This window comes from Mobula birostris, chromosome 8 (assembly GCF_030028105.1).
Source record: "Mobula birostris isolate sMobBir1 chromosome 8, sMobBir1.hap1, whole genome shotgun sequence".
Lineage (NCBI taxonomy): Eukaryota > Metazoa > Chordata > Chondrichthyes > Myliobatiformes > Myliobatidae > Mobula > Mobula birostris.
Window position 1 is genome coordinate 95,357,465 of NC_092377.1, and position 19,047 is coordinate 95,376,511.

Below are 19,047 nucleotides of genomic sequence, written 5' to 3' on the forward strand. Positions count from 1 at the left end.
ACAGACACCTAGTGCAGATAATGGACCGCCTTCATACAATGATTTTGACAATTGCATCCTTCAAATCTTCATCTTCATTGTAACATTCAAGATGATTTTTGATACCTTCAAATTCTTTGTAGTCCCTAACTTGTTGAAATAGTGAAATTGTTTCATTTTCACTCCCAGCTCTTTCTATCACCTCTGAGTCTGAATGCTTGAAACCGCAGTGAGCGAAACAGTTCTGAATTGTCTTACTACTTATTTCTGAAGAGCTAGCAGTGAGAAAGTTCACTGTCTTTTGAACACAAACACACACAACTGACGCTATTTAAAAGTTGTTTGCTCTAAGCATGGTGTAGTATCTAACGGCCACTGAAGTGTAAGTGACTGAATATAATAGAGTTTAAGAAAAGGTATACGTAAACAAAACAGACAAACAGCCAATATGCAAAAGGCAAACTGTGCATATAAAAACTAAACAATACTGAGAACATAAGTTGTAGAGTCCATGAAAGTGGGTCTGTTGGTTGTGGAATCCATTCAGAGTTGTGGTGAGTGAAGTTATTCATGCTGCAACATAGCTTCCGGAGTTTTTCCAACTTAGTGCCTCATCTACAAAAGGGAAACATGGCACATGTTTTACAACTCTATTGGGCTGTGGGGTCACTTTCAGGGAGCTTTGGACTTAGACCCCAAGATACATCCACTGTTGCTGCTACAGTTTCTGCCATTAACTGTGTACTGTTCCTTTTGTTACGTAAACGGCAATAATGAATATCAATCGAGACAGGTTATATAAAAACAACCAAACATTTATTAAACACGGATAAACAACAAGGAAAAAAAAACAAACAAAAACTTTAACAGGAAGTTAACCGTTATGTAGCCGTTCAACAAATTGTCACTCGGCACTGGTTCTTAAAGCGTAAATGCGAAAACAGTTCTTAAAGCGATAAAGTCAGATATAGTTCTTAAAATGGTAAATTCGAAAGTCCAACAGATTTATACGTTCACTTGGGAGAGACTTCCCTGGAGAAGGATTTCTTCATAGACACGACTTTCCTGCTGGTTCTGTCCACAGGATTCATGATGCCGAAAATAAACAGTTTAAAACAACTGACCTTAAGTTCTTTTAGAGAGAGAGCAAACCTTTGCATGAACTCTTTGCTCTTTTTGGCAAGAGTTTTCTTCGATGCAGGTTGCTACTCCTCCAACGAAGACTCAATAAGGTTGATCCTTTATTAAACTGCCAAACGATGCCGACTCCTCTCGATCCTTCGATCCTGTACTTCGTTAAAGTCTTCACTCTCCCTTCTACTGTTGGAATTGAGTAAATCAGCACATCTAGCAAAAATTTCCAGTCCAATAATATTGTATCTTGCAATAGAACTCAACACTCCGTTTTAAAAATGAAACTGCGTCACAAAAATAAACACGCAACAGAAACGGAGACACGGCACATTCAACCCGGGAATCTACAAACTAAAAACCTACTGCGTCATCTGGGATCTTCCCTTATTCCCATGGTGCTCATGTCATCACGTGACCTCACATCGGCAGGAAAGTCACATCAGGTGACCTCCAAAAGACCATTACATCATTCTCACAAAAAAAAACACAGATCTCCTTGAGCATGTAACACTTTATATTTAATCTTTCTAAGCACAAACCTCACACTTGGCTGCATTAGATGCCCAGATTTCAGTGTCCCGGTGAGACAGCCGTTGATAATTGATAAGCCTGATGTGAAATGGTTAGCCCGAATGTGAAATACAGTTAGTTCTTTATCTATTAACTTCATTATTTGCTCAAACACTTTGAAGACCTTTGAGCCAGACTCACATCAGCTCCCCTTCTGTGTGGACAGCACACTCACTGGTAGCAAAAGGACTACAGGGCCGGGGAAATGGCCACCTTTGACGACCTCTTGGAGGAAGCTGGAGAATTTGGAGTCTTCCAGAAGACGGCCTTCACTCTGTCCTGCATAGCATCAGCAGTGTTCTCCTATTTGTACGTTGGGATTGTTTTCCTGGCCTTCACTCCTCGGCACTGGTGCAGAAGCCCAGGGGTATCGGAGCTGAGGGCTAACTGCGGCTGGTCCCAGGAAGAGGAGTGGAACTATACAGTGCCCCCTGCTGCTGGTGGGGTCCCATCACATAGCCACTGCCTCAGGTACGATGTGGAGTGGGAGTGGACCCCGTCAGGCCACTGTGAGACCCCGCTCTCGTTCCTGCCAAACACCTCGGCACAGGAGCTCCCCCTCACCCTCTGCCAGGGGGGGTGGGTTTTCGAGGAAGGCTCATATCCCAGCATTGTCACCGAGGTAGGTCACCCCTCGCGAGCCCGGCCCTCAGCAGGTAAGTGTCATCCAGTTGCCAAGCCAACACAAGTGAGGAGACCGCAGTCCCCCCCCCCCCCCCGTTAGAGGACCGCGCACCGTATGCGCGTAGGAGGGAAGGAAGAACAGGTCTTGTTTCACTGCTGTTGCTTTGTCGCTTGGTATGTTCCGTTCTGCTGCGTTCCGTGTGGCCCTGCTGAGCACAGTAGGCACGCTATGTTGGCGACACTAGCAGGCTGCCCCCAGCTCGTCCTTTGGTCCGGGGCATTTCACCACCTGTTTTAAAGTGACAAATGAACCTGAATCTGAATCCACGTCCTGACATCCAGCCCAGCGCACGGCGATGCCAGCACCCCGCTCCCTGGGTTTCACCAGATACTCAGCTTCGGTTTAAGCCAAGTAGCTGAATTTAACCGAGATCCTGACCTGAGCTTGCAGAACCTACTCATCAGATCAGTCAGAGCCCGAGGCCAAACAAGCAGCTAGCAGCCCAGCGACTCACCCTCACTGGAATCCAGGAAGAGCGGGAGCAGGTTCAGACACACGTGAGCTGGTGCTTCTAGACCAGATCTTATTGCTCTGATTCTATGCCTTGTAGAATGTGGAAGATATCCTTCGGCTCGGCACAGTGCTAAATTAAACTAATTCTCTTCTGCCCACATGCAATCCATATCGCCCCATGCCCTGCACTTTCATATCCCTAAAGAACAGCCTCTTAAATGCCACTGTCGTATCTTCTTTCACCTCTCCCACTGGCATGCTAGGCAGCTGCAACTCACTGTGTCAAATTCAATATCTTTCAATGTTTTAGTAAGTTTTTATTCCATTGTTTTTAGAAGGTGCAATGTTATTTGGAATCTGGCCCTCAACGGGGGAGCTTTTGACTTCCAAAGTAGAATGGATCCATGCATTAAACTGACATTTACCCTAACCACAGGGGCATTGGGATGGCTGATTCCTGGAATATTCCTGTCTCTGTTCTATTCACTTCCTTCCAGCCATCTTCCACCTCCCTTCATACCTAGAAACTGGATCTTCATCGTTTGATGTGTTAAGTGTGTGCTGCTTATAGTGTGAACATGGATTTAGATCACTATGATCATATAAGTGAGCAGCTCCCTGAAGTTCAAAGTTCAAAATAAACTTATTATCAACGTTACTGGATACTATCTTGAGATTTGTTTTCTTGCAGGCAATTTTCAAGAAATTTTCAATACTGAAACCTATCAAATATCGAAAGGCTAAGATAAAGTGAACGAGGAACACACATAAAAGTTGCTGGTGAACGCAGCAGGCCAGGCAGCATCTCTAGGAAGAGGTGCAGTCCACGTTTCAGGCCGAGACCCTTCGTCAGTTAGTCTTGACGAAGGGTCTCGGCCTGAAACGTCGACTGCACCTCTTCCTAGAGATGCTGCCTGGCCTGCTGCGTTCACCAGCAACTTTTATGTGTGTTGCTTGAATTTCCAGCATCTGCAGAATTCCTGTTGCTTGCGTTTAAAGTGAATGAGGAGATGTTTCCAATAGTAGGAGAATCTAGCACCAGCGGGCAAAGCCTCAGAATAGAAGGATGTCCCTTTAGAACAGAGATGAGGAGGAATTTCTTTAGCCGGGGGTGGTGAATCTGTGGAATTCATTGTCACAGACGGCTGTGGAGACCAAGTTATTAAAGCAGAGGTTGATAGGTTTTTGATTAGTTGGGGCATCAAAGGTTATGGAGAAAAGGCAGGAGAATGGGGGTTGAGAGGGATAATAAATCAGCCATGATGGAATGGCAGAGCAGACTCAATGGGCTGAATGGCCTATTTGCGATCAGTTATTCTTAAACGAGGGGTGATTGATAAGTTCATGGCCTAAGGTAGAAGAATTCAGTTTTAAAAAACGGCACATTTATTTTTCCTACATTTAGTCCAGCGGTTGTGGAGCATATGGATCCCTTCTTTGTAGAAGTCGGTGTCTTGGACCTCCAGAAGTGGTCCACAGCAGGGGTGATTGATAAGTTTGTGGCCTAAGATAGAAGGAAATGAGGAGAAACTTCAAACTTTCTGCATTTTCACTCAGAGTTGAACTGCATGTGCATGTAACGAGAGCCGTATAACTCATCTCCTTCTACCTTAGGCCACGAACTTATCAATCACCCCTGCTGTGGCCCACCTGGAGGTCCAAGACACTCTCATTACATGCACATGCAGATCAACTCGTTGAGTGATTCTGCAGAAAGTTTGAAGTTAATAACTCATCTCCTTCTACTTTAGGCCACAAATTTATCAATCACCCCTGCTGTGGACCCCTTCTACAAAGAAGGGATCCGTATGCTCCACGACTGCTGGACTAAGTGTGTAGATGTAGGAGGGGACTATGTTGAAAAATAAATGTGCTAGGTTTTCTAAAATGGACTCCTACCTTAGGCCACGAACTTATCAATCACCCCCCATGCCCCCGTATATAAACAACCAAGCAATGTACAAAAGACAAATTGTACAAAGGAAAAATGATCCTGAGAAAATGAATGGTAGAGAATCCCTGAACGGAAGTCTGTAGGCTGTGGGATCAGTTCAAAGTTGTGGTGAATAGAGTTATCCACACCAGTCAGGAGCCTGTAAGCTAATAACTGCTTCTGAACCTGGTGGTGTGGGACCTAAGACTCCTCTACCTCCTGTCTGATGGTAGCAATGAGAAGAGCGCACGGCCTGGATGGTAGGGAAACACTGACGATGGATGCTGCTTTCCTGTGGCAGTGCTGTGTGTAGATGTGCTGAACGGTGGGGAGGGCTCTGCCTGCGATGGACTGGACCGTGCCCAGCACAGACTGTGGAGGTGCGAAGGTGAGTTCTGCAGTTCGCCTTACAGCTGGAACACACTGAGCCAAGGCTGGTGGGGAGGGAAGTGGGGTGGGTTAGGGGAGGTTCAGTTTTTAGGGGAAGCTCATGAACTGGTCTGCCTTTTACTGGATGGTGTTGGGTCTGCACTCATCCAGGCAAGTGGAGACTGTTCCATCGCTCTCCTGACTTGTGCCTGACACCTAGTGGAGAGGCTCTGGGATGCCAGGAGCTGAGTCACTCACTGTAGACCATCCTACCTTGTTTCTGCCCTTGCAACGAGAGTGTGTCCATGGCAGGTCCAGTGCATTTTCCAGCCATTGATGACCGGCAGTATGGTGATGGTGGGGGTCTCAGTGATAGTGAGGATCTTGAACATATTGGGTAGGTGGCTACATACTCTCTTTGCTGGAGATCAGCGTTACCTGGCTCTTCCGTGGCACAAATATGTCCCTCCGGAGCAATGCACACAAAATGCTGGAGGAACTCTGCAGGTCAGTCAGCATCTGTGGAGAGGAATAGCCAGTAGACGTTTTGGACCAAGGCCCTTCATCAGAACTGGAAAGGAAGGGGCACAAGCCGGAATAAGAAGGTGGTGGGCGGAAGAAGTGGAAGGAGCATAAGCTAGTGTGACAGGTGAGACCAGGTGAGGGTGATGGTAAATTATAGAATCCATTGTTCTATTACAACAATAGATGCACGCTATAACATCATTTATGAAGTTCCTGAAACTTTTTGTGTCGTTGCTGTTGCATCCCATGTCTCTACTTTTGTCTCCGGTTCCCTGTCATCATATTTGGATACCAACAGTTACTTCAGGTATGTAAAGTGTAGGATCCCAAAAGTTTGTTCAGATACGTAAAGTGTAGGATACTAAAATATTCTTCAATACATAAAGTGTAAAAGAGAGGTGAGAGTGGATATTGGATTGCTGGAAAACAATGCTAGAGAGGTAGTAATTGGGGACAAGGAAATGGCAGATGAACTGAATAAGTATTTTTACTCAGTCTTCACTGTGGAAAACACTAGCAGTATGGTGGAAGTTCCAGGTGTCAGGGGTCATGAAGTGTGTGAAGTTACCATTACTGGGGCGAAGGATTGTGAGAAACTGAAAGGTCTGAAGGTAAATAAGTCACCTGGACCGGATGGTGTACACTCCCTGGGTTCTGAAAGAGGTGGATGAAGAGATAATGGAGGCATTATTAATGATTTTTCAAGAATCACTAGATTTTGGAATGGTTCCAGAAAACTGGAAAATTGCAGATGACACTCCACTCTTCAAGAATGGAGAGAGGCAGAAGAAAGAAAATTATAGACCAGTTAGTCTGACCTCAGTGGTTGGGAGGGTGTTGGAGTCCATTATTAAGGATGAGGTTTCAGGGTACTTGGAGGCACATGATAAAATCAGCCATAGTCAGCGTGGTTTCCTCAAAGGAAAATCTCGCCCTACAAATCTGTTGGGATTCTTTGAAAAAATGACAAACAGGATAGACAAAAGAGAACGGTTAATGTTGTGTACTTGGATTTTCAGAAGGCCTTTAATATGGTGCCTCACAAGAGTCTGCTTGACAAGCTACAAGCCCATGGTATTACAGGAAAGATTCTAGCATGGATAAAGCAATGGGTGATTGGCAGGAGGCAAAGAGTGGGAATAAAGAGACTGCTGGTGACTAGTGGTGTTTCACAGGGGTCTGTGTTGGGACCGATTCATCTTACTTTATATGTCAATGATTTGGATAACGGAGGTGATGGCTTTGTTGCAACGTTTGCAGGCAATACGAAGATAGATGGAGAACAGATAGTTTTGAGGAAGTAGAGAGATTACAGAAGGACTTAGATTAGGAGAATGGGCAAAGAAGTGGCAGATGGAATACAGTATCGTGAAGTGTATGGTCATGCACTTTGGTCAAAGAAATGAAAGGGTTGACTATTTTCTAAATGGAGAGAAAATACAAAAATCTGAAGCTCGAGGGGACTTGGGAGTCCTTGTGCAGGATTCCCTACAGGCCAATTTCAGGTTGAGTCTGTGGTGAGGAAGGCAAATGTGATGTTAGCACTCATTTTGAAAGGACTAGAACATAAAAGCAAGGATGTAACGTTGAGACTTTATAAACCACTGGTGAGGCCTCTCTTGGAGTATTTTGAGCAGGTTTGGACCCCTTATCTTAGAAAGGATGTGCTGAAACTGGAGAGGGTTTAAAGGCGGTTCACAAAAATGATTCCAGGATTGAATGGCCTGTCATATAAAGAGCATTTGATGGCTCTGGATCTGCACTCACTAAAATTCTGAAGAATGAGGAATGACCTAATTGAAACCTATCAAATGATGAAAGGTCCTGATAGAGTGGATGTGGAGAGGATGTTTCTTATGGTGGGAGAGTCTAAGACTAGATGACACAATCTCAGAATACAGGGGTGTCCTTTTAGAATGAAGATGAGGAGGAATTTTGTTAGCCAGAGAGTGGTGAATTTATGGAATCTGTTGCCACAGGAGGCTGTGGAGGCCAAGTCTTTATGTATATTTAAGGCAGAGGTTGATAGATTCTTGATTGGTCAGGGCATGAACGGAAATGGGAGAAGGTAGCAGAATGGGGCTGAGAGGAAAAACGGATTAGCCATGATGAAATGGCGGAGCAGACTCGATAGACCAAATGGCCTAATTTTGCTCCTATATCTTATGGTCTTATTAGCACAATCCACATCCCTGTTGACTAGGTATTTGCCCTCTCTATTCTTTCCCCTTCAACAGTTACAATGTTATAAGACAGAATATGAACAAAAAATAAAGAGGAGCCATGAGAACAAAGGAAAAGATGAAGGAAAAAGTAGTTGTGGTCATCTCATAATCACACTGGAGATAAAACGAATTCCCGTGGTAATAAGTAGAAAGCAGTCAGATTCCAGTCCTGTGACACCTGCTACTGAAAAATACAGAAGCAACAATACTGTAATTACTGGAAAATTTGCAGACAATTGCATGGATTACATTAAAATTCAAGAAAGTTAAACTACAAGAAAAATAACAGTTCTATATGCCAATACAACTTGGGCATGCAGTGAAACTCATAATTTATACCCAAGAGCTCTAATGAATGGTGGTAAGGATGCCTTGCACGACTGGTGGTATAATCTGTTGTTCCTCTGAGACGTGCTTTCAGCTGAATCTGATTGCCAGTGTAACCCAGTTAATGTTGATTCTGGATGTGTCTTGAATGTAATGAAAGGGTGTTAATTGTTCAGTGTCTGGGTGTTAATGTTATAATTCTCACTAAAATATTTGATGGACTCTGTCTTCAGCAGTGGCTTCACCACCACCAAATAAAATTCCTGTGTCAATATTTAAGTTACCAAATTCTTCGTGGCATTGTCTTAACTCTACGCTTTTTCACTGCCAGAGGATCAACTTCCCCTGTTATATTATTTCCCCCATTTTATTCCCCCAACTGCAGCTATATTACAGCTATATAGGATCCTGGTCAGACCCCACTTGGAGTACTGTGCTCAGTTCTGGTCGCCTCACTACAGGAAGGATGTGGAAACCATAGAAAGGGTGCAGAGGAGATTTACAAGGATGTTACCTGGATTGGGGAACATGCCTTATGAGAATAGGTTGAGTGAACTCGGCCTTTTCTCCTTGGAGCGACGGAGGATGAGAGGTGACCTGATAGAGGTGTACAAGATAATGAGAGGCATTGATCGTGTGGATAGTCAGAGGCTTTTTCCCAGGGCTGAAATGGCTAGCACGGGAGGGCACAGTTTTAAGGTGCTTGAAAGTAGGCACAGAGGAGATGTCAGGGGTAAGTTTTTTACACAGAGAGTGGTGAGTGCGTGGAATGCGCTGCTGGCAGCGGTGGCAGAGGCGAAAATGACAGGGTCTTTTAAGAGACTCCATGATGGCTATATGGAGCTTAGAAAAATAGAGGGCTATGGGTAAAGCCTAGGTAGTTCTAAGGTAGGGACATGTTTGGCACAGATTTGTGGGCCAAAGGGCCTGTATTGTGCTGTAGGTTTTCTATGTTTCTTTGTTTAACCTCTCCATGCTCTATCAGGTCTACTCTTAACAGACCTGAGAACAATACAAAAGGTCCCAGCAATTCTCAATAGTTGCCCCAACCCTGTTTTTCATGGTTATGTCCCAGTGAATGAAATTCAGAAAGAAAACTGCAGGTGAAATTCTCCAATAAAAGCAGAAAATGCAAGAGTCACTGAAAAGTGATGAAGGCTTTCAACACGAAATGTTCACTCTGTCCTCTCACAGATAAGGCTGAGTGCATCCAGCGTGTTATGTTTCGAGTTGAATCCCGTGAATCAATCGATGCTGTGCTTTTGGCTTTGCTTTGTCCTGGTGGAGGAAGGGCTTCAATGCGTTGCTACCATTACACCAACATGGATCTAATTAAGTGTGCATTAGTTCACCGTCACCTCTGATTGCAACCTTTGCCGCTGGCCCTACAGCCAACAAGTCAAGCCATCTTATAGGCTCATTGAGGGATAGAGCCTGGAAAAAAGGCCCTTTGGCCTACTGAGTCCATGCTGGCCAGCGACCGCCAATTACACCCCCCCCCCCCCCCCCCGGGCAGTACAGTCGCTTAGCGGCTAGCGCATAACTCGACCGCACTAGTGAGCCAGGTTTAAGTCACGCCACTGTCCGTAACCAGTTTGTAACTTATCTGCGTGACCAGAAGGGTTTCCTCTAGGTGCTCTGGCTTCCTCTCGTAGCAGTAGGTCACGTGGTGTGGCTGGGCAGCGTGGACTTGCTGAGTTGGAAGGACCTGTTACTGAGCTGGACTTCTAAGTGTTAAAATGTTCATTCGCCCCACTTTCCCATCGGGTCCCAGCACCCGCTGAACGTCAGGAACAAGTTACCGCAAAAGGTTAACCCATCAAGCTGTGTGCGTTTGGGATGTGGTGTTGGGGGTGGGGGCGTGGCTGCAGCCCTCTAAGAAATCGGTACAATCTCAGGGAGGATATGCAGACTCCACACAGAGAGCACCGGGAGTCAGGATTGAACCTGGGTCTCAGGTACTTTGACCACGGTAGAAGGAAAAACCCTCCTGATGAGGGGTTCTGGCCCGAAACATTGACTGATCATTTCCACAGATGCTGCCCGACCTGCTGAGTTCCTCCAGCATGTTGTGAGTGTTGCTTTGACCCCAGCATCTGCGGAGTATTTTGTGTTTATGATGGCTCTGAGCCTGTACTGTACTTGCTGGAGTTTAGAGGATTGAAGGGGGATCTGACTGAAACCCAATGGAAAGGGCTTGATAGAGTGGACATGGAGAGGATGTTTTCAATAGTGGAAAAGTCTAGGACTAGAAGGATGAACCTTTAGAACAGAGGTGTAGAGCAATTTCTTTCGCTGGTGGGTGGTGAATCTGAGGAATCCATTGCCATTGATGACATGGAGGCCAAGTCATTGGGTGTATTTAAAACGGAGGTTGGTAGATCCTCAATTAGTAAGGGTGTCAAAGGTTATGAGGAGAAGGCAACAGAATGGGGTTCAGGGAGAAAAATAAATTAGCCATGATCGAATGGCAGAGTAGACTCAACAGACTAAATGACCTGATTCTGCTCGTTTGTATTATGGTCTTCCCACTGCACCTGCTTTTCAATGCATTTGCTATTACCTGGTTTAATAACTGGCATTATCTACACACCATGGCCCCATTTCCCTCCACTTCTTGAAAAACTATTGACACTTTATTGTACTGTTCTCATTTTTACTTTGTGTATTATTTATCTGCAGTGAACAGCGACACACATTAGTAAGCTGAGCTACTTACTGTCTCCAGCACAATTTGATGATGGGCCTCTGGTTCTGTGCCAAAGTCGGGCCTTTTCCGCAATTTAGTTCCCCACATTCAGTCCCTCTCCTCACGATACTAGATTCCTTCCATGACATGCCTCCTTCATCTGTTCCCCCGAGGCCTCATCTCTGATATCTTATCAAAAGCATCAAAGACTATTTGGCTTTCGCTAATTGATGCTGTCTGACATAAACTGACCTTTACCTCAGTCTGCAACCACAGACACAGGACAAGATCCAACAACTGAACTAAGGCCAATGACGTCCCACCCCGCCCTACACGATGAACATAAGGGTATTTGGAACCTACCCAAATAATTTTTCTTTTATTATTTTAAGTCAAAGCTTCCGTTCAAGATGTCACTGAGCTGCAGTCTCTGCTTAAGTGGCTCAGTCTTGGTGTCTTTTTTTAGATAGGGGTCAGGTGAGCGTCTGGGGATGGGGCTGTTTGGGGAATCAGGGTTCAGACTGGAGCCTAGTTCAAAGATCAGCGGCATGGGCATGGGACATCCGCGGGTGGACGTTGGGATGGCAAGGACTGGTGCCATGCACCCCCCGACTCTGGATCGGCGAGTCAGCAAGTTACCAGTGGGTTCCAGGATTGGGGTTTTGCACGTGTCACTACCTGTGACACCACTTTTAGGGAATTTTGTATCTGTATTCCCAGATAGCTCTGTTCCACTGCACTCCTCAGTGCCTTACCATATACCCTGTATGTTCTACCTCGGTTTGTCCTTCCAAAGTGCAATACCTCACACTTGTCTGTATTAAACTCCATCTGCCATTTTTCAGCCCATTTTTTACAGCTGGTCCAAATCCTTCTGCAAGCTTTGAAAACCTTCCTCACTGTCTACTACACCTCCAATCTTTGTATCATCAGCAAACTTGCTGATCCAATTTACCACATTATCATCCAGATCATTGATATAGATAACAAATAACAATGGACCCAGCACTGATCCCTGTGGCACACCACTAGTCACAGGCCTCCACTCTGAGAAGCAATCCTCTACTACCACTCTTGGGCTTCTTCCATTGAGCCAATATCTAATCCAATTTACCACCTCTCCATGTATACCTAGCGACTGAATTTTCCTAATTAACCTCCCATGCGGGACCTTGTCAAAGGCCTTACTGAAGTCCATGTAGACAACATCCACTGCCTTCTCTTCATCCACTTTCCTGGTAACCTCCGCGAAGAACTCCAATAGATTGGTCAAACATGACCTACCACGCACAAAGCCATGTTGACTCTCCCTAATAAGTCCCTGTCTATCCAAATGCTTGTATATTCTGTCTCTTAGTACTCCCTCCAATAACTTACCCACTACCGACGTCAAACTTACCGATCTATAATTTCCTGGATTACTTTTCAATCCTTTTTTAAACAACGGAACAACATGAGCCACTCTCCAATCCTCCGACACCTCACCCGTAGACACCGACATTTTAAATATTTCTGCCAGGGCCCCCGCAATTTCAACACTAGTCTCCTTCAAGGTCCAAGGGAACACCCTGTCAGGTCCTGAGGATTTATCCACTTTAATTTTCCTCAAGGTAGCAAGCACCTCTTCCTTTTCAATCTGTACATTTTCCATGACCTCACTACTTGTTTCCCTTAATTCCATAGACTTCATGCCAGTTTCCTTAGTAAATACAGACACAAAAAACCCATTTAAGATCTCTCCCATTTCTTTTGGTTCCGCACATAGCCAACCACTCTGATCTTCAAGAGGACCAATTTTATCCCTTACAATTCTTTTACTCTTAATATATCTGTAAAAGCTCTTTGGATTATCCTTCACTTTGACTGCCAAGGCAACCTCATGTCTTCTTTTAGCCCTCCTGATTTCCTTCTTAAGTATTTTCTTGCACTTTTTATACTCCTCAAGCACCTTATTCACTCCGTTTCCTATACATGTCATACAACTCTCTCTTCTTCTTTATCAACTCTCTCTTCTTCTTTATCAGAGTTGCAATATCCCTTGAGAACCAAGGTTCCTTATTCCTATTCACTTTGCCTTTAATCCTGACAGGAACATACAAGCTCTGCACTCTCAAAATTTCTCCTTTGAAGGCTTCCCACTTACCGATCACATCCTTGCCAGAGAACAACCTGTCCCAATCCATGCTTTTTAGATCCTTTCTCATTTCTTCAAATTTGGCCTTCTTCCAGTTTAGAACCTTAACCCTAGGACCAGATCGATCTTTATCCATGATCAAGTTGAAACTAATGGTGTTATGATCACTGGAACCAAAGTGCTCCCCTACACAGACTTCCATCACTTGTCCTAACTCGTTTCCTAGCAGGAGATCTAATATTGCATCCTCTCTAGTTGGTACCTCTATATATTGATTTAGAAAACTTTCCTGAACACATTTTACAAACTCTAACTCATCTAGACCCCTAACAGTATGGGAGTCCCAATCAATATGTGGAAAATTAAAATCCCCTACCACCACAACTTTATGTTTCCTACAGTTGCCTGCTAGCTCTCTGCAGATTTGCTCCTCCAATTCTTGCCGACTATTGGGTGGTCTATAATACAACCCCACTAATGTGGCCATACCTTTCCTGTTTCTCAGCTCCACCTATAAGGACTCAGTAGACAAGCCCTCTAATCTGTCCTGCCTGAGCACTGCTGTAACATTTTCCCTGACGAGCAATGCCACTCCCCCACCTTTCATTCCTCTGCCTCTATCACATCTGAAACATCAGAACCCTGGAATATTAAGCTGATGAGGTAATGTTCTCTGTAGCAGCGTGTTTGGGTTATAATTAGTGATAACGGGACTTGTATTCATTTGCTAACCAATTGGGATAGATGTTATTCTTTCTGTCTGTGTGAAAGCTGTTAGTTTGCGCGGGCTTGGGGGAGAAGGCGCGAAGAGGATGAAGAGAGAAGATGTGGCTTGAGGAGATGGTGGCTGGACCCGTTGGTCCCGGGCTTGGGACAGGAGCCCAGGGATCGACAGCCAGCGAAGGACGATCAGTGAAAGTGAATCCGTGAGCTTCAACGTTTGTGCACTGGACATGTTTATGAGATTATTGGCGCCTTTTATTTGTTTTCCTTTTCTTTTGTTTCTCTACTAACCCCATACTTAGATATAAAATTTTAATCGTTTAACCGCACATTGTGGACTGAATGTTATTTTGGGGTACGGATGTTACACAAGGGACACAACATGTAGCATCCACCCAAAGAAGTGTGCTAAAGTTTGGCTGGGTAGGGGGTGCCACCCCCGAGATCATGCCACTAGGCAAAGTGAGTCTTACATAAACAAGGTATTTTCACCCACAGAAGTGCTGATCATTGGATTTTTTTTTTGTTTTTCACACCATTTTCTGTAAACTCTAGAGGCTGTTGTGTGTGAAAATCCCAGAGGATCATCAGTTTCTGAGATACTCAAACCAACCCGTCTGGCACCAACAATCATTCCACAGTCAAAATCATTTATATCACATTTCTCCCCATTCTGATGTTTGATCTGAACAGCAACTGAACCTCTTGACCATGTCTGTATGCTTTAATACATTGAGCTGCTGCCACGTGATTGGCTGATTAGATATTTTCCACTGAGCGTATATGCAATGGAAGAACAATATTGATATATTGCTATGTTTCTCTTCTTCCGCCAATGGTACAGTTTGGACTTGTGTGTACTGATGCCTGGAAGGTGGATTTGTCTCAAGCTTGCCTAAATTTGGGATTTATGATTGGAACTGTAATCCTGGGTTTTGTGGCAGACTTGTAAGTATCACTCCACGTCTACACTATGTGAAAAGTAACATTCAACAATGTTTACCAATTGCAAATCTGAGTGTTTTCCCTCCTCTTTTTGTAGATATGGTAGGAAACTCGGCTTCTTATTTTCCCAGTTTGTGACGACAGTGGCAGGGATTGCGGTGGCGCTTGCTCCGAATTACCTTTGGTTCCTCATCTTCCGCACACTGCAGGGAATACTGAGCAAAGGGGGCTGGATCAGTATCTATGTCTTAAGTAAGACACTCTTTTATTTCTGCTAAATAGTTAAGTGAGATATGTGTGCTCCTTCAGTCCTGGAATTTTGCATCTCCCAAGATTTAATCGCCTAAGACTTGTTACTCATTCCTAAACTCCCTGTAAACCCCTGTAATTCCCTGTAAACCCTCCCTTACCTTTCAACTTCTCTGCTTTTATGAATGAGTAAGTCCAATAAAGGTCCTAGTGTCTGCATATATAAATAAGTGTTTTTTATGTTGATAATAATGTCATAAAGGCACGGCTGGGAACGGACCCAAGTGCAAGACACAGACACTGAAGTACTAGGACGGGACTACAGGACTAGGATACAGGGCGATGGCAAAGACATGGACAGGAAAACCAGGAACCTGGAACAGGAACGGATAAGAGAGCTAGGAGCCTGGGCTTGGACTTCGAGCCAGAGACGGGACAAGGACCCAGTACCTGGGTTTTGCCTCTGGCTTGGACCCCAGAACTAGGCAAGGACGAGGCTTGGCAGGCAGGCAGGATGAGGCTGGAGTCTTCAGGCTAGAAGCTAGAGGCTAGAGACTAGGCTTGGCTTGGCAAGAGGCTAGAGACTTGGCTTGGCAAGAGGCTAGAGGCTAGAGGCTAGAGGCTAGAAGTTAGGCAAGAGACAAGGCGAGGCTTGGCAGGAGGCTGGAGACTTGAGACCAGAGGCAAGGCTGGAGGCTGGAGGCTGGAGACTTGAGGCAAGGCTTGGCAGGCTCCTCCTGGGCAGGGCGCAGATCACCCCCCGACAGAGGCAAGGGACAGGAAGGGACAGAATCAACCCCAGTTAACGGCAAGACGGCCTGGCTTACCTGGGCAGAGGCAAGGGACAGGAAGGGAGCTAGGTACGGGTTGGCTCCAGGACCAGACTGCAAGACTAGGCAAGGCTACAGGCAAAGCAAGGCAAGACAAGAACTTTAGGCAAGGCGAGAGTTACCGGCAAGACAAGGCAGGGCTTCAGGTGAGGAAACAGAAGGCAGAGGAAGCGATCCAAGGAGTAGAGACAAGAACAATCCAGCCACCACGCCCTGGTCTCTGGAGGTATTTATGCAGCCAGCCCCAACTAGCATCAGCTGACTCAATTAGCTCAACAAGGACAGAAACAGGGTAGATAGGAAAACCTGGAGCAAGGGTCGATGGACCGGACCGTGAACTGGAATATGGACTTCATGGATCGGACGATGACAGTATCCCCCCGCTCTACGGGAGCCTCCGGGCGACCAAACAGGGTTCCAGACTATGGACGACCTGGGAGGGTGAGAGGGTATGTAACAAAGGAACCCTGGGTGGCAAAAGGAAAACGACAGTGTCTGTGTCGCTGGGTGCATGGTTGGTTGGATCGTTCTGTCATAAGGGCACGGCTGGGAACGGACCCAAGTGCAAGACACAGACACTGAAGTACCAGGGATAGGACTAGGATACAGGGCGATGGCAAGGACATGGACAGGAAAACCAGGAACCTGGAACAGGACAGGACAAGAGAGCTAGGAGCCCGGGCTTGGACTCCAAGCCAGAGACTGGACAAGGACCCAGTACCTGGGTCTTGCCTCTGGCTTGGACCCCAGAACTAGGTAACGACGAGGCTGGAGTCTTCAGGCTAGAAGCTAGAGGCTTGGCTTGGCAAGAGGCTCGAAGCTAGAGACTTGGCTTGGGTTGGCAAGAGGCTAGAGGCTGGAGTCTACAGACTCAAGGCTAGGCAAGAGACGAGGTGAGGCATGGCAGGAGGCTGGAGACTTGAGACTAGAGGCGAGGCTGGAGGCTGGAGACTAGAGGCGAGGCTGGAGGCTGGAGACTAGAGGCGAGGCTGGAGGCTGGAGGCTGGAGATGAGACTAGAGGCGAGGCTGGAGGCTGGAGATGAGACTAGAGGCGAGGCTGGAGGCTGGAGATGAGACTAGAGGCGAGGCTGGAGGCTGGAGATGAGACTAGAGGCGAGGCTGGAGGCTGGAGATGAGACTAGAGGCGAGGCTGGAGGCTGGAGATGAGACTAGAGGCGAGGCTGGAGGCTGGAGATGAGACTAGAGGCGAGGCTGGAGGCTGGAGATGAGACTAGAGGCGAGGCTGGAGGCTGGAGATGAGACTAGAGGCGAGGCTGGAGGCTGGAGATGAGACTAGAGGCGAGGCTGGAGGCTGGAGATGAGACTAGAGGCGAGGCTGGAGGCTGGAGATGAGACTAGAGGCGAGGCTGGAGGCTGGAGATGAGACTAGAGGCGAGGCTGGAGGCTGGAGATGAGACTAGAGGCGAGGCTGGAGGCTGGAGATGAGACTAGAGGCGAGGCTGGAGGCTGGAGATGAGACTAGAGGCGAGGCTGGAGGCTGGAGATGAGACTAGAGGCGAGGCTGGAGGCTGGAGATGAGACTAGAGGCGAGGCTGGAGGCTGGAGATGAGACTAGAGGCGAGGCTGGAGGCTGGAGATGAGACTAGAGGCGAGGCTGGAGGCTGGAGATGAGACTAGAGGCGAGGTTGGAGGCTGGAGATGAGACTAGAGGCGAGGCTGGAGGCTGGAGATGAGACTAGAGGCGAGGCTGGAGGTGCGAGGCGAGACTAGAGGTGAGGCTGGAGGTGCGAGGCTGGAGACTTGAGGCGAGGCTGGAGACTGGAGACTAGAGGCGAGGCTGGAGACTTGAGGCGAGGCTGGAGACTAGAGACTAGAGGCGAGGCTGGAGGCTGGAGACTAGAGGCGAGGCTGGAGTCTAGAGGTGAGGCTGGAGACTTGAGGCGAGGCTGGAGACTAGAGGCGAGGCTGGAGACTAGAGACTAGAGGTGAGGCTGGAGGTGCGAGGCTGGAGATTTGAGGCGAGGTGAGGCTGGAGGCTGGAGACTAGAGGCGAGGCTGGAGACTAGAGACTAGAGGCGAGGCTGGAGACTAGAGGCGAGGCTGGAGACTAGAGACTAGAGGCGAGGCTGGAGACTAGAGACTAGAGGCGAGGCTGGAGACTAGAGACTAGAGGCGAGGCTGGAGACTAGAGACTAGAGGCGAGGCTGGAGGTGCGAGGCTGGAGATTTGAGGCGAGGTGAGGCTGGAGGCTGGAGACTAGAGGCGAGGCTGGAGTCTAGAGGTGAGGCTGGAGACTTGAGGCGAGGCTGGAGACTTGAGGCGAGGCTGGAGATTTGAGGCGAGGCTGGAGATTTGAGGCGAGGCTGGAGATTTGAGGCGAGGCTGGAGATTTGAGGCGAGGTGAGGCTGGAGGCTTGAGGCGAGGTGAGGCTGGAGGCTTGAGGCGAGGCTGGAGACTAGAGGCGAGGCTGGAGACTAGAGACTTGAGGTGAGGCTGGAGACTGGAGACTTGAGGCTAGAGCCGAGGCTGGAGGTGTGAGGCTGGAGACTAGAGGTGAGGCTGGAGACTAGAGGTGAGGCTGGAGACTTGAGGCGAGGCTGGAGACTAGAGACTTGAGGTGAGGCTGGAGACTAGAGACTTGAGGTGAGGCTGGAGGTGCGAGGCTGGAGACTAGAGGTGAGGCTGGAGACTTGAGGCGAGGCTGGAGACTTGAGGCGAGGCTGGAGACTTGAGACTTGAGGCTAGAGCCGAGGCTGGAGGTGCGAGGCTGGAGACTAGAGGTGAGGCTGGAGACTAGAGGTGAGGCTGGAGACTAGAGGTGAGGCTGGAGGCTGGAGGCGAGGCTGGAGGCTGGAGACTTGAGGTGAGGCTGGAGGCTGGAGACTTGAGGTGAGGCTGGAGGCTGGAGACTTGAGGTGAGGCTGGAGACTTGAGGCGAGGCTGGAGGCTGGAGGCTTGAGGCGAGGTGAGGCTGGAGACTGGAGACTTGAGGCGAGGCTGGAGACTAGAGGTGAGGCTGGAGACTTGAGGCGAGGCTGGAGACTTGAGGCGAGGCTGGAGGCTGGAGGATTGAGGCGAGACGAGGCTGGAGTCTTGAGGAGAGGCTGGAGGCTGGAGACTAGAGGTGAGGCTGGAGGCTGGAGACTAGAGGAGAGGCTGGAGGCTGGAGACTAGAGGCGAGGCTGGAGGCTGGAGACTGGAGGCGAGGCTGGAGGCTGGAGACTAGAGGTGAGGCTGGAGGCTGGAGACTAGAGGTGAGGCTGGAGGCTGGAGACTAGAGGCGAGGCTGGAGGCTGGAGGTGAGGCTGGAGACT

At 47.5% G+C, this 19,047-nt stretch overlaps 1 protein-coding gene across 1 annotated transcript in view; it reads left to right on the top strand.

The window, feature by feature from the left end:
• The first annotated feature begins 1,773 nt into the window (after window positions 1-1,773).
• LOC140202252 (solute carrier family 22 member 2-like) overlaps window positions 1,774-19,047 on the top strand; it is a 42,857-nt gene continuing 25,583 nt past the window's right edge. The window contains exons 1-3 of the mRNA XM_072267129.1: window positions 1,774-2,305; window positions 14,591-14,694; window positions 14,789-14,943. Coding sequence (XP_072123230.1) covers window positions 1,889-2,305; window positions 14,591-14,694; window positions 14,789-14,943 — 676 coding nt within the window. The 5' untranslated portion in view covers window positions 1,774-1,888. The remainder of the gene's footprint in view (window positions 2,306-14,590; window positions 14,695-14,788; window positions 14,944-19,047) is intronic.